The following is a 16,301-nucleotide window of genomic DNA, read 5'->3' on the forward strand; positions in this document are numbered from 1 at the left end:
GTTGAGGTTAGGTGAAAGGCTACGGGAACCTTACCATAAATTAGCTCAGGCTAAGTCCGGAGCCAGCTTTAGAGCAGATCTGCTGTCAGATAAATAAGCGCAATCTATGGGAACCGGTGCATACTCATGTCCATGGGCACGAGTATGAAGGGTTTTTTTTTGTTTCCTTTTGTTTTCACATTCTTAGAAGATCAGGGATCACAATTGGTGCACGATATTACAGCCAGTATGATTTCTCAAAAGTCTGGGTCTTTCTGAAAAGATAAACTTTTTGTCTTTTGAATTGAATGCGCTGTGCATCTATTTAAAGATTCTTCTTTGTGGCATGCAACTTCAATCTTTGAATGATAAAGACTAGTGACCACAGGTAAGCAGGAGATTCTGAACAAGCAGGCTGTTGTGTTTCTTTTTTTCCTCCTGCCTCACCCCGTATTTTCTGATGTTTGAGGAATGCAGAGCTTCTAGAATGCAGTATCATTTTTGTCCCACTTCTTTCATGTTATTTTATGATCTCTTTTGTCTGTGTTTTGTCTCTGAGGTTAGTACTGCTGATAGAAACAGGCAATGCAATCTTTCACATTTTAATTAAGATATACACTGCTTATAATCAGCTTTGTTAATTTCTCTGCAGAAGTAACTTTTCTCACTTCATTTACAAATTTAGGGGAAGCACAGATTGTGGGAATAAACATCTTTTATTAAAAACTGAAAAACTTGAAAAAATATGGACAAACTTTCAGTTGCGCAGGCCCTTCTTTTTTGTTGTAAGGATTATTCATCTATCTAATATACAGTTACCCATTCAGATAGCACCCTATGTGGAATATGTAATTTAAGGTGATGGAAGCCAATCTTCTCCATTTTTACAAGAAAGGAAGTGAGAGAGAATGCGAGAAGAAAAAGTAGTATATGAAGACAGCTTATTTTTGTGGAATTATACCTGGCTACCCTAAAAATGGTTGTTAATCTCATTTATAAGCTTGAATTATTTCAGATTATTTTAAAGGCTTGCATAAATTTGACAAAATCTGTCTTGTCTGACATACATAGGCTGTCGTAGCCTACCTTTGTTGTTGTCAATGGTTTTTGTTTAGGTAAGACTTAGTAAAAAGCGCATAAGAAAAAAGAAGAAACTCTTCTTTTCAGTCAGATAAAAAATATATAGAACTGTTACTAGAGGCTAGCAAGGAAAATGAATGCAAATTCAGAATCAGTATAAGATTCCCATAAAAAGAAGGAAGCTAACGAGGAAGAAATTAAAAACAGCAGCAAAAAAGGTGAAATACTAACTAGGAGGTGTCTTAAGAACCCTTTAAAAATATATATTAAAGGTTCAGAATAAACATATATCTGAAATCTCAAAAAGGACCAAAAGCCAAAACAAACCCATCTTAATATGCGTACACAGAAGAAAAATAGAAGATACTAGAAATACATTTTTTAGAAAGTGGAAGTTGTATTAGAGCAAAGAAAATAGATGAGCTAAGTATAAATTTTGTCAAAGGACTCTAAAGTATAAGGCAGACTAAAAAAGATTCTCAGGAAGAACTTTCTAATGGCATGAAATTTAAAGTAAAAATGCTTTCAGTCACCTCAAAGCACTTTTTTCTGTCAGGTTTTGATATGACTATTGCTCTGCCCATATCTACTAGTTAAGGTAAGGTCAAAGAACTGTGTCTTCATTTGAGGCAAAAGATGGAGGGAGATAACAGTTCCCTGGTAGTGTGTAACATTACCTACATCTCTGCTATTGATACTTCATTGTATTATAAAAGTAGAGCCAACAGTCTTCACCCTGTAGCTGAAGTGAACCCAATGCTGTTGAGACACATGCATCTTTTTATTGTAGTTTTAAAAACCTGAATTTTTCATGGAGAATTATTTTACTGTATTCCAGCAAAAAAGTGTAATGAAAACACAAATAATAATAATCTGATAATAAGTCATTGTCAGTCAAAAAGGAATTGGAGATGGTGGAGGTATGAGCAAAGATGCTACTGTAAGAGAGGTTAGTCTCACTGAGGAATTCAGGGAGCTCTTAAGTATTGTCTGAAATCTCTGTGGATTAATCTGGGAATAACTATTGACACTTAGAAATGCACTGCTGTCATAATATCCAGGTTAATTGACCAGATGACTCCCCAAGAAATTTTTCAAAGAAACTTCACTTATATCTCACAACACTGTTTTCTGGGGAACAGTCTCTTTCAAATGGGATTTTAAACTGTTGCTTCCTTCCCAAGTGTTTACAAAGGTCATATTATTAATTATAAAACCTTGAAGCTGTTTTCTGTTAGGGAACAGTGACACAGTTGCTCAGGATTGGCCAGGTTCCTTGATATAGCAGTCTATAAAACACTTCCTGGTTCCATAGTACCTCTTAGGCATCAGTATAATTCTTTCAAAGCATTATATCTGACATATAGTTATTAAAGAGAAGATATGTTTCTAGCCCGCTATACTTTTGACTTTTGGCTTTGTCTGAGCCATCCTGACAGGATAAATGAGCGTACTTAACTCTTGCCCGGAGAGAAGGGGTGCAGTTTGTCACTCTTCTGTGCTCTGAGTCAGATCACGGGTGGTATTCAAGAGGAAACTAAGCAGAGTCAAAAAAAAAAAAAAAAAGTAAAGAAAAATAAAAAAGGAAAGAAAAATCATTTTGAAAAAGGACTCCAGTGAAACTCTGTTTAGAAAGGCAAAAAATAGACAAACGGGGGACTGAAGATTGGAAATTGAGGAAGGGATGATTGAGTACTTGGGCTGAAAGGACAGAACAGGACATAGGAAGAAGGCCCTTGAACTGGTTAGACCAGGAGAATGGATCTTAATGAGACAGAAGGAAGAATGAGAAAAAAGGAAGACAGCTGGGTGGAGAGGGAAAAAATAACACTGAAACTGGAAGGCTAGAGGTAGGGGAAAACTCTACAGCAGGACTCAATTGCCACTTCAGAAGACCCTCTATCATGATAATTTGCTAACTTGCATATGTATTTCTTTGTTAGGCTCAGGTGACTAAATATCCTTGATGTTGCATCCCCTCTGTCTGGATACAGATACTGGGACTGAGCATGGGGAAGAAAAATCTTAGGGGAAGATTGGGTCTTCAGGCACTGAACAAAGGAGAGACTACAGTTGATTTAAAAAAAAAAAAATAGAGAGCAAGAGAGCACGCACTTGTGTTGTGAGCAAGAGGATGCATCTGGAAGGAATAGCTAGCTGTATGGAGAAACACAGTGGGAGATTGGAGAGAACAGGCAAAAGAACCACTTCCCACTGAGACAGTCTCCCATCCAGACCCCAGGAGGGATTCCAGGATTCTGGAGTTCCATCGTTTGTGTGCTTTTGGTCTGTGAAACCCACTGGCAAAACATGTCTTGCTGTTCTTAGCCTACTGATTTTGCTGTTTCATTTTGTCAGTTAATTGCCTGAGATCTGTGAAACAGTTTGCATACAGTTTTTGTAAAAAGTTATGTGAGAATAATTAGCTAAGAGTATATATTTGTTTCCATCAAATTTTATAACAGAAGGTAGTATGATTGAAATAACAGGTATTTATGTCTTTATAAAATACTATTTATAAGTTAATTAAAGATTAAAGCTTCTATAAAGATATTATTACAGAAGAATATATTTGTTTTGAATATACTGAATGAATACGACTTTTTCAAGCCACAGATACAGTAGAAAATAGTAGTGAACAATTTATCTCTTTCTAACAGTTCCAGGAATGTTACCAGCTGCCATAATAGAATCTGCTGAGTTATTCATATCTGGGCTTAGGAAAAAGAGGCTTGATGCTTCAGTTTGTCAGCTGCAGTATAGAATTAATATTTGCCTGGAACTTGTGTTATTTGGCAGAGCATTTTCTTCAGACTGTATTCCCATTTTTTCTTGGCTTATTAAGCATGAAGAATGCTTATTGTAGTGGAAGCAGAATGATGAACAAAAAGATGGCCAATAGCCCGTTAAGTTGAAAGCAAGGTCCAACTGTTTTGCCTGATTCAGACTGTGAATACTTGCATGCTTTTATTGGTTTTATAGAATTAACAGCTCTCTGAATTACCAAATTTTACTGTTTCAAACACTTTCTTGTAAGCCGGAAGTACGTGATTTTCCTATTTTCCCTTGAAGTTTGATTATGATAATTCCTTAAAGCTTTTTATTTATATCCATAACACAACTTCATATACATATATGAGCAACTTAAACTTTAGAGGGCTGCTTCTAACCTATGCCAACATCACTTAAAATAAGCCTGGAGAGTCAAGTCTTTACACCTGCTGATTTAAAAAAGAAAAACATGGAGGAGTGTGCCAGTCCCTAAAATAGCATTGACATAGTTTGTCCTTTAGAAGCAATATTTTTTCTAAGCGCTAGTGTCTTTTCATGTTGAAGGATAAATTGTCTTTTAAGAATCTTTCTACCACAAAGAGCGGCTGAGATCTGAATTGAACTGTACATGTGGTGTTAGACACAGCATTATCTGTTATAATAGGATAGGCAAGTGCTGACGGTCTGCTTATCAAGGACAGGTTTTATAGGGAAAAATGTTTACAGGGTTGGAAAGAGAGATATGAAGTGCTGTCTTTCAAGCAGGAAACATATCTGGCCTGTAGACTGGACAGCTTTCAGAGCCTGTGTGTGTGTTTCGGGAGTTCTTCTAAAGAGCGCTTTTCGTCTTTTTTCCAGTGTTACACTCAAAACCTTCTGCCCAGTGGAAGAATATTGTTGGAGCTACTATTTTATATGTTATAAATATATGTAATGTTATAGCCATGAAATTATTTTTATATGTGTGTATATATATAAAAAATAGGTAAATACCTTATATTCTAAAGTATATAAAATTGAATAAAAATCCATATACAAAATAAAAATATAAATTCTTATATTTTTAGATAAAATGTAACCTTTTTATGTTTCAAATAATACCGAAACGTCAAGGAGCTATTGTGCTACTGTAATGGTTAGCAAAAAACAAGCTCCTTCATTGTTTTTCTTTTCGGGAAACAAGGACGAAAGCTTTATCTGGGATAATTTGAAGGCTGTGATGCATTCACTAAAATTGTTTATATATTTTGTTCTTAAAGTTTAATAGCTAAGAAGAAAGAGCAGGTAGCAAAAGGTGGGGTAATCTTTAGTAATTAGTCAATTTTTTGTCTCTGTGTTAAGAGATTGAGTCATAATTTGACTTCTTTTTGAAATACACATAGTTTCACAGGAGGTCAAGAACTTTCTGAAGAAATAGGTGTTAAAACTTGAGAAACATGGGAAGTTTATCAGTGTTTTCTGCATTGGCCTTGATTTGTTGAGAGGGAAATGAATCTTGTCAAAACCCGTGGGATGTTAGAACCATGATATTAAATTTGATAGTAAAAGGGTGGCTGCAAATATTTTACTGTTAAGTCCACTAAGTGTTAAAATAATATACTTCTGTGACAGATGTGTCATTATTGTATAACATTCTGGCCCGAAATATCATTATAGAAAGCCAAGATAAAGCATTCTAGATAAGTATTAAATATGTATGTAATACTTCTAATGGAGCGTCAGCATCCTATTTCTAGTGAGAACCTTAGGGATTTTTTCATGATCTAGTGCTCGTTTGTTTGTGGTCAGAGAATCAGATGCTTGTGAGTAATAGCTGAAGGTGCTGCAAACTAATAGCAAACTAATAAAATTAGTAGAATAGCAAACTAATAAAATTAATTCAACTATATAGAATGAAATAGTGGAAAACTGTGTGGTGAACTTTTTTTTTTCAGCTAACTGCATTTTGTGAAGATGATTTCAAGGCTACCAAGGTTTAATTTGAAGGAAAAAAAAAATCCTTCATACCAAGTTTTAGCTTGTGTCCCTTGCCTCTTGTCCTCCCACTGTGCACCTTTGAGAAGAGTCTGGCTCTGTCTTCTCTACACCCTCTCACGTAGGCAGTTGTAGACAGCAACAAGATCTTCTTTTTGTAGTGCTTTACTATATTTTTAGGCAAACTAATAGCCTGTAGATCTTCTTCATCAGTGTTCAGGAATCCTGAAATTAGTTTTTGAAACTCATCAAACATCCTTATGGTCCGGCATTAAGCTGTGATGTGTTAATGCTTTGATTGTGATGCTGAATAGAATCAATCTGTCCCACCAGGAATTGATTCTGAAGCAGAATGCCAAATGCTGTGGAATTCTTTTGGTTCTTTTGTAAACAGCCATGATAAGATGCTCAATAGCATAAAATATTAAGGAAAAGGAAGGTATCTGTGAATTGCATTATTTTCCAACATGATAGATGATATATTTAGCTGTGACAGCTACATTATCTTAATTAACTCACTGTATAAATACAGTGAGTACAGTAGTAGGTACTCATCTATCTTGCAGTAGTATGTTTATTTCCCTGCGTAACATTTTTTTAATGTGTGTAGTTATGCTGGAGTCAAAGCAACTACACAGATGAATAAGAATTACTTGTGAATATTGGGGCTTTTGGTTTAGGGTTCTTGGATAGGAAAGGAATTACATCTTTAAAGTCCACCGTAAAGACGTACTCAGTTACGTATCTCTGAGAACTGTGCAGTGGAAGAAATTTCAAATCTCCTCAGCTGGTAACAGTACTGCCAATATTACTACCTCCTCTATACCTTATGCCTTCCCAGAAGGATTATAGTATATTGCATAGAGTTGAAAAAAGTGAAGTATATCATATAGTTTTGCAATTAACAGAAAATTTTTTTTCCTCCACCTTTACATTGGTGAATTCCTGCTAACGCTAAGTTCCTGGGGAAGAACAGAATGGTTTTCTAGGTTGACTTTTGTATTCTGAAAGTATTTTATGAAATAATGCAGTGATAATGCAGATATGGTAACTGTATATTATTTAAAACATTCTTCAAAGAGGAATCTGACTGAAACTAGTGAAAGTGAGTAATGCCTGCAAGAATACAGAGCATATCCTTCAACTTTTTAAAGACTAGTTAATTAACAATAGGTGAAATTTGTTGTCAGATCTGCTTATCAGCAGATAATTGGATTTTCAAGTAAGTATGATTTTTTTTTTTTTGTCAGGAAAAAAAAAATTATATGGTTCTCTACCATTATAATTCAGCTGGAAATCAGTAACGTTTGATAGATCAAGTTTCCTGAATAAACATTATTTCCTATGAAGTATTGAGGCCAGATAGCTGCTCTTGTCATCAAGATGAAAGAGATCATGAACCAACTAAGGAGAAATAGGCCAGTGTGAAAACACAGCATATAGGAAGAAGGGTAACAAGAAACATTTAAATTATATTTCTCATTATTTTAGGTGACTTTGACAATAAAAATTTGCACCTTTTTGAAGTCGGTAAAGATACAGGAGAGACTAGGAATATGTATTTTCTGACAAATACAGAATTCCTGTGAACAAAATGTTCTTTCTTTTTTGCTGGGGGCTCTAAACCTCTATTTTGACAACACAAGGTGATTCAGAATTATTCAAAGGATATTGAATCAACAGTAAGCTTTGCCAATTAAATTTCAAAAATTGATGGATATCCATGCTACATGGAGAGATGTGAAACTATGACCTTCCTGCTGAGAGACAAGAGTCAAGCAGTTGAATCGCACTGACATTTAAGTCTTTGTGTGTGCATGTGTGTTTGTGTACAGATAGAGGGATACCTACTTATGCTCTCTCTCTTACGTATCTTGCTAGTCACTTCCTTGAAGCAGAATTTTTGCTGGACTAATTGCAAAGTTCTTGTTATCTCACCAAGCTCATTTTTCTCCATAAATTGGCAATATGAATATTGGCTTGTGTCTTTTCTGGGTTAGGCTGTAGTTTAATTTTTACTGCATCAGTAACTCTCTGAAGAAGACATTTAAGTTTAAAGGCTCTTCCTATTCATTGCTTCAATTTTGATTCTCCTTTTACATCACTAGTAAGGAGGTCAAGTGTTAAATATTTCAAATACTGAATTGTAATCTGCTGTTATGCTGATGCTAGGTGTTGAATTCTGCCCAAAACCTTGGGAGTGTGTGTTTTAGCATTAAAAAAACACATAAAATGAGATAACTATAATGTTTATAATGGGTCTTGATATATACTTGTTTCAACCTAAATTTGAAAATGATATTCAACCATGGCTCCTTCCAGTCTGTTGAAATGTCATTGCCCTTAAACCAGAAGGAGCATACTTTTTCATTATCATGCAAATATTATTGATTTGTTACCTACAGATATTAATTACTCTTCTTGCTCTTTCTTAAGGGAATGTATATCAAATCAACGTATGATGGGCTACATGTAATCACAGGAACAACTGAAAATGTAAGCTTCTTTAAAAGACTTTTTTATCATGCATATAAGTATTTTCTGCATGTTTGCAATGTATTTTGTAATAGAAAAATTTACTTAAGTGAAGACACTTGCTATTAATACTTCATTTTCCTTTATCTTTTTTGTATTATATCATTTTTATATTCACTTCTTAATAATTTTGAAAACCTTGAAAATACACAAAGAAAAAAATATCTGTGATGAAGTAACAAACAAATGTTATATTAGAATGAAAGTCTCGAGCTTTGTCGAGACTGGTTCTTCCAACATAGAAGAACGAATGGTTCTTCCAACATACCTTGTAAATAGTGTTTGTGTATACATTTTCTTTCAACAGGACAGTAAGAATGATATAACAGATAACCTTCAGATATTTATATTGACCAGAGTAATCACAACATTGCAGAGTTAATGAAAGCATAACTATCATTTGACCTGCCCTTAAAAAATACAGTTAGCCTACTTTATACAACCAGTCAATATTGCCATACAATGATGAATTTTTTTCTGCTAAATGTTCTTTTTTTTTGGTTTTCGTTATAGGATGGATAGTAAAATTTTTGTGAAGTCTAGCTTTAATTATCAAATTCATCAGGAAAATAAAGAATGTTAGAAAAATGAGCACAGTGGATTTTTGGAAGAATTGTTAGGCATCTCGGTTTTCTTAGAGATTATGCTTATCCTAGGACTGACTTATTAGCTTCTCTATGTCAAGGCAATTCAATAAAATAGATTGTAAAATAATAAATATTAAAATCGTTGAGATATGCAAGATAGGGGATTGTAAAAGATATACATAATAGAGAAAGATAAGTTAAAATAGTGTATTTGATAGCATTTAGATTACACAATGGTCTTTGATAAGCTGGAAGGTTTTCAAAGCTGGCAGTAATTACTGGGAGGACTATGCCTAAAAATGGAGAGATTGAGATTGCAGAAAGGAGCAAATAAAACGTCGTACATACACAGAAGTGATGGGTGAATCGACAAACGTTGAAAAACAAGTTAGTTAAAGAATACAAATAATTTTTTTAAAGAGTTTGTGAGAGGACATACAAAAAGTTCTTTTATGAAAATAACCATTCCTGAATAAGTTATATTAGGAGGAGTTAAGCACCATTGTATCTTCACAGTTTCCATCATCTGCAGTAAAGATGCAGAAGAGACTAGGAAGAATGTATTGTCATTTTCATTCTAGTCCCAGAAGTATTAGGCAGTAGTAGAAGCATTATCTGAATTAAAAACATGCAGAAAGGCTGCAGCACACAAATCAGTATGACTGATCCGAGAAAAAGATTATCGCTGTGACAACAATGACTAAAAAGGTTCTAAACTTCCTTCTTGTTACTTAATTTGTAATTATGAGTTACGAATAATAATTTGACTTCAACTCTTGTCATCTAATTATTATGACAGAGCTTATAATAGGACCTGTCTTCTGTTTTTCACATAGTCAGTTTTTTAGAGAGAACTTCAGTCCTGGATGTTTTTAACAGCATATAGGTGGATAATTTACAACCTTAGATTTTATAAGGCTAAGGCAGAAATTATGTAATACTGATACCCAGACAAAATAAAACTAGCACTGCACAGCTAGTCAAAGATGTAAATACTTACTGGCATACCTCACTGGAATTCTCGTCCGTGTTGGTGAGTTTCTCATGTGATACTGTGTTCTACTTTTGTTATATGTATATTCAGATAGTTTTATGTTATGTAGTTTTAGGTCAATCAGTGTTTGGACAGAGCAGACCTGGGGAAAGCCTTATGATTTGTATGTCACAATTTCTGAAATCTAATACAAATTAAACTTTAAATTTGGATGCTTATTTATATTAATACTATTGGCAGTCTTTAGAAGTGTTAAAATAACTGTATGTTTATTTGAGCCATTAAACTTACGGATGAATTATTGTGGTTATATTAAAGCAGATTTTGTTCATAGAATGAATGACTTGCGTTAAAATTAATCCAATTTTTCATTGTAATTTTAATTCTTTTGAGAAGTAGAATGCTGTTTGAGGGGAAACTACTTAAAAAGAAAGTTATTTTGATGAAGTATTGAATTATTTAAAAAATCCAAAGCATCAAAGGCAATTTTAGTTTAAAGACTAATTTTAGTTTAGTTTCTAACACTTGGCCATACTGGTACCCATTGGGAGAGTGTTTTAAGTTGATGCACTATTGTGGCTGGAACAAAAGATGTAACTTTTTCTTGTGAATTCATCATAAAAATTTAAATCCTTGAATTATAAATGGATTTCCTTAATTCTTGAACCACTAATATGTTGCAACGAACTCAGAATTTATAACTTAATAATTGTTAATTTTAGCCTTTCTGTTAGCTGAGCGTGTGATGGATTTGAAAGAGCAATAAAATGAATTTTTGTTGAAGGTACAAAATTTTCTCTTCCTAGGTAATTACCCAGAGTATGTGTTTAAAATAGTAGTCCTTTAATTATATTGGAGGAAAGATCTATATGAATTATTTTAATAAGAGTTACAACAGAGTCAGGATACATTTCGTTCTTCTTTCCTGCAACTGGAACTTGCTGTGAATAAAATTTAACTCCCTTAAATGTTATAAGGGAGTAAATTAACGTAGTAATATTTTATTTTTCAAGATTCTTATATGCATAGGAAATAAAATTGTTTACATAAACAGTTGTTCAGAACTGAATAATTCAACTGACTTTTTTTCCTCAGCCCACTATAGTATTTAGGTGTACAGCTGAAGCATGAATTTTGCGTGATGCCAATGGCTTAGAATTTTTTGTGTGTGTTTTGATACAGTTGTTTCACAGGCAATTTAAATCTTCCCACTTCGTGTATATTTGTTAAAACCTGATGAAGCCATAACTGACATTTTATTTCAAATATTAAAATTTTGTCACTCAAAGTGACAATTCCGGTGTTTTAAAGGAATACTGTTAAATTTTAAAAGCAAAGTGTTATAAAATGTCTTTATTTAGAAGAATTTTGATTATTAAAATAATTAGCTTTTATAATAGGATGGATTTTTTGCATTTCTATCATCTTGAACAGTGTTGTCGATTTCACTGTTAGCACGATTCAATACTTGTAGTATTGGTTCTGGAGAGGAATATTCGTAATATCAAAGTTGATAACAGCATAGTTGTTGCTGTATTTCTATGTTAATTCAGTGCCTGTGGAGCAGTCGTGTGTCTATATCAAACTTGCAGTAGTTCTTCAAAGTAGAGGGTGCATAGTTTTTAACTGGTGTTCGTCATTAACATGCGTCCTCAACTCTTACCTAATAGATTGGTCTAACAGGTAACAGGATTGAGCTCAGGCCTTTGTCCAGAATTTGTTCATACAGGAGAGAACGTTACTTAAGATCAGGAGACTAAAAAAAAAGTTCTAAGTAATGAGAATAGCCAGTCAAAGATTTCTTTTTCTGTTAGGAAAATCTGCTATAGCAAGGTGAATTCTAATATTCGGTAATCTCCTGAGAGAACTATTGAAAGCTCTGTGCGCTTATCTCCTTTGGGAGGGAATTGTTCGATCAAGAAAACGGATTACATTAGCTTCTTGAACTTTCTTTGGGGCTTCCTATTATGCTGTATCTTGTGTCTTTATTATATACTGTAGTTTATCTGCCTGGCCCTAAAGATGCTTTATTAAGTAGAATTCAAAGTTGGAGAAAAGTTTTATGATAGCCAAAGCAAGATTAGGTTTTAAAAATAAATTAGGAAGTGAAGAGAAGGAAATCAAAATTTTAAAATGATCTTTATGATTTTAAAATATAACCCATTTATTTTTAAAGTGTTTCTTGAAGTATGATCAACGTTCTGTTTGAGAAAAAGAACAGATTCAGTCCCCTTTGACAACTTTCTGACAAATGAAAAGATTGGAAGAACGTTATGCCTGTCTGGAAAGTTAGGGGTTTGTTCTGTAACTGGTTGAGTGACCATCAGAGAAGGACCTGGGAGTGCTGGTGGACAAGTTAAACATGAGCCAGCAGTGTGCCCTTGTGGCCAAGAAGGCCAATGGTCTCCTGGGGTGCAGTAGGCAGAGTGTTGCCAGCAGGTCAAGGGAGGTGGATCCTGCCCCTCTCCTCAGCCCTGGTGAGGCCTCACCTGGAGTACTGTGTCCAGTTCTGGGCTCCCCAGTCCAAGAGAGACATGGCGCTACTGGAGAGAGTCCAGCGGAGGGCTACCAAGATGATTAGAGGGCTGGAGCACCTCTCCTATGAAGAAAGACTGCAAGAGCTGGGCCTGTTCAGCCTGGAGAAGAGAAGACTGAGAGGGGATCTCATCGATGTGTACAAGTATCTGAAGGGGGAGTGTCAAGAGGATGAGGCCAGCCTCTTCTCCGTGGTGCCCAGCAACAGGACAAGAGGCAATGGGCAGAAACTGAACCACAGGCAGTTCTATCTGAACCTGAGGAAAAACTTCTTCACTGTGAGGGTGACAGAGCACTGGCACAGGTTGCCCAGAGAGGTGGTGGAGTCTCCTTCCCTGGAGATATTCAAAACCTGTCTGGATGTGATCCTGGGCAATATGCTCTAGGTGACCCTGCTTGAGCAGGGAGGTTGGACTAGATGATCTCCAGAGGTCCCTTCCAACCTAAACGATTCTGTGATTCTGTGATCAGTCCGAGTGAAGAACCCTGTAAAATATCTTCCACATTTAACTTTTGAAGTAGAAAAATTTCTTTCAAGATCCTATCCTTCAGTTATTACCATAACTGAAGAGGTTTTCATGAAACTTTCTGCATTTCAAGTTATTTCGAAAATTCAATTTAAAAGAAGTTAGTAGGTTCATATGCACCTAGGATAATTGTATTACCACTAGTCTGAGCGCAGTTTCATTTCAAGACCTTACAGTAAGGCCTTTTTCCCTTATCGGAAACAATTATCTAAAGGAGTTGCCTGTGGCTGTAATCTGTCTACACTGTGTATGTATTCTAATCTGCACTAGCTTTATGAGTCCTACTGTTGTTAAACTAAGATAAACAGAGTCACCTTGTGGCTATTTGAATTTCCCTTGTCCTTTTGTGGTAGGCTGCTACTAACATCACTGCCAGTGTCTCCATGCAAATCTTTTCTAAGAAGGTGCTCTCACTTGGTAGTAAAAAGGTAATCTGTGGTGTTTTCTTCACGTTGCCATTTATGACCAGCTACAGAATTATTATATGTTGATGCAACCATTGAAGCAGGCCTCATGTCTTTTTATGTGTTTTTTTTATACTGATAAAACTTGATTGAAATGTTTTCAGTTAATCCTGATCCAGCGTCAAGTCAAATCTTCACAGGATCAGTGGAGTTTTTATATTACTTTTCAGTGAGTTAGGTCAAGTCTTGTGTAACTTTAAGGGATTAAAGTCATGCTGAATTGTCTTGTTTTCTCAGTTCTAGGTGGACTTTCCACCACAGGTTTATATTAATATATATGTGAAGCTTTGAAACTGAGCGGAACTGTCAGAAAAGGGCATGCTCAGTTCTTTTTGTGAACGTGAAGGGAATTTACAGGGGTTTGGCTATGCCTCTATGGATGCTGAAGAAGTAAAAAAATACATGATTTATAGTGCTTGCATGTGAATGACTCAACACGTGAGGGTACACATAGATATCTTAGTTCAAAAGTGTAATTAACATTTCTTTTTCTTGTGGAATTTACTGTGCTAAATAAGAAAAATCTTCTTGGTAAAGGACCTACTAATTGAAAGGGGTGGGGAGGAGTTACCATAAGTGCCAGCCATTAAAATTTGCATTTTTATTTTGACTAAATGTCAAAACTTTTTGATAAGACAACACCATAAGAAGTTGCTTTTTTGTTTTTGCTGCTGTAAGTGTAATCATATTTGCAGATAAACCGGCTTCAAAGACATTTAATTTTTGCCATTTCAGCAAATTGATTTTTCATTCCTTTTGAAGGGATAATTGACCTCAGAACTAGTGTTCAATTTTAAAAGATAATAAGCTCAGCCTCATCTAAATCGAGAAAGGAGCGAAAAGGGGAAGGAACCAGGCCTTTGCTCTTCTAATTAATATCTATTGACGTTAAACACATCAGGAGTAAGGCATTCATTTCAGTTTCCTGCTTACCTTTCATTCACTATTTAAAGCACCCTACTTTGTATTCACACTGGATTCTAGAAATGGAAATGAAATACCCTGCTTATAACCAAAAAAAAGCCAAAAAACAAAAAACCCCCAAACCTCTAAGTGATTCTGTTAGTCCTGTAGAAAAGAGCAGGTAACCAAAATTCTGTATGTTTACATCAAGAAGAGAAGTTGACACTGGAGCCAGGAATTTCTTCATGCCATCCTATATAATATATAGGTAAAATCCTATTTATTTTAGTGCAGAAGAATTCAGATAGTAGGAGATGGTATTTGTCTGTAATGAGTAGGAAATGGGCAGCTTAGTTCCAGGACTGGAGTGCCAGCTCCAGGAGACACAAAAGCCCTGTGTCGTGCAAGAACAAGCAGAGATCAAGAAGGTGAGGAGTCAAAACATGGTTTATTTTGGGGAGGGGGCAGAGAGAGGTCAGGAGTGATCAGCAAGCAGTGACGGAAAATAAAGCTAAGCTTGGAATGACGCCTGTAACAACATACTGGGTATTCATTCGCCCTCCTGGCTTGTTATTTCTTACTGATGGAATAATTAGTGATGTCTCCTAATACTCTAGCAGCTGTGTAGACTGCAGAATCTATCGATTAGTCAGCAGATGCTGACCATTGGATAGTAAATTGATATCCTCACGGATGGAGTCTTTTCACTGGCATTCTGCTCAAAGGTCACTATTAGATTAGTCGTTTTCTTCCTAGTGGCTGCTTGGGCCTTTGTTGTATTGTTTCTGTTGTCCTTGTTCCTTCTGTTTCCCCCCTGCCCTTGTGTTTATAACCTCCATCCACAAAAAAAGATAGAAATGATGGATGGGATGTGTGCTTGGTGAAGATTGTCTGGCTGAAGAGCTCTTGCCAGTTTTTCCTGAAAGTTTTGTTGGGTACATAGTGAGATCATAAATATAAATCTCTACAAGTCATCTTTGAATTCAGCTAAATGTTTTCTTCCTTCACGTTTCTTGTGAAGGCTCTTGTGCCACGTGCAACTTAGTTGTAGGCTGACTCCAGAATGCATCCAGAACTGAACTATGTTTTGATACCATAGTCCCTTTTCTGTGAGGAATTTCTTCAACGGTATTAAAGCTAGATCACTGTTCAGCCTCGTCCAAATCCCCTGGCTGGTCTAATTCCCCATTAACCAATTTCTGCTGTGATTTACTTTCCAAAGTGATACCTCAGCTCTTTAAATCTTTGCTAGTTATTTTCTCTTATTCAAAATTGGCCTCCTCTATGTCAGTAGAAGACTTTTGTAAGCTAGTGCACAATGTATGGAAGTTGCCATGGTTTCTCTCTTGTAAACTGAAATACTTCCTCTATCTGTCTCACAAGCTGGTTGTCACTTTTGTTAGGGTTTTTTTGGTGACTTCCTAAAGCAGTGCTACTTTTGTTTGAGTATAATAAGAAAATAATTAAGACAGATGTGATACTAGTGCGTTAACAACAGATGCATTCTTTTAGCTTAATTTCAGTTCTGAATAATGCCACACGTATGTGTCCACAAAGCACACATTTTTCTTTCCTATTTAAATACAAATAATTTTCTCACATTTACATCCAAGAAAAAAAAAAACTTGTTTGATAGAATTAGCTCTTAAGTACTCTTCTGAATGTTTTTACTTTACCTCCTCAGCATGTCTACTGACCTCCTGCATGCCTTGTCAGATGTACATCAGAATATATCAGATCACAATGAGAAGTCTTGCCTCTTACTCGTGTTATTATGATGATGATAATACATTTTAGTCAATTCTGACACTAGGTGTCAAGAAAGCAGTAAGAAACAAGGTGAAAAGTTAGCCTCTTGCTTACACCAACCCTCTGGATCTTAGGTCTGTAAGACTAATGTGTAGGAAAGTCTTATTTAAAACCTCCCTTTAACTTGATTTTAATTTGAAAG

The 16,301-nt window shown here is 35.3% G+C and overlaps 1 protein-coding gene across 4 annotated transcripts in view; it reads left to right on the forward strand.

Moving 5' to 3' along the window:
- LOC104140945 (connector enhancer of kinase suppressor of ras 2) overlaps window positions 1-16,301 on the forward strand; it is a 253,111-nt gene that overhangs the window by 128,759 nt on the left and 108,051 nt on the right. For all 4 annotated transcript variants that reach the window (XM_068957202.1, XM_068957199.1, XM_068957200.1 and 1 more), the window contains one exon: window positions 8,242-8,301. In XM_068957202.1, coding sequence (XP_068813303.1) covers window positions 8,242-8,301 — 60 coding nt within the window. The remainder of the gene's footprint in view (window positions 1-8,241; window positions 8,302-16,301) is intronic.

The sequence above is a fragment of the Struthio camelus genome, chromosome 11, assembly GCF_040807025.1.
Source record: "Struthio camelus isolate bStrCam1 chromosome 11, bStrCam1.hap1, whole genome shotgun sequence".
Classification (NCBI taxonomy): domain Eukaryota; kingdom Metazoa; phylum Chordata; class Aves; order Struthioniformes; family Struthionidae; genus Struthio; species Struthio camelus.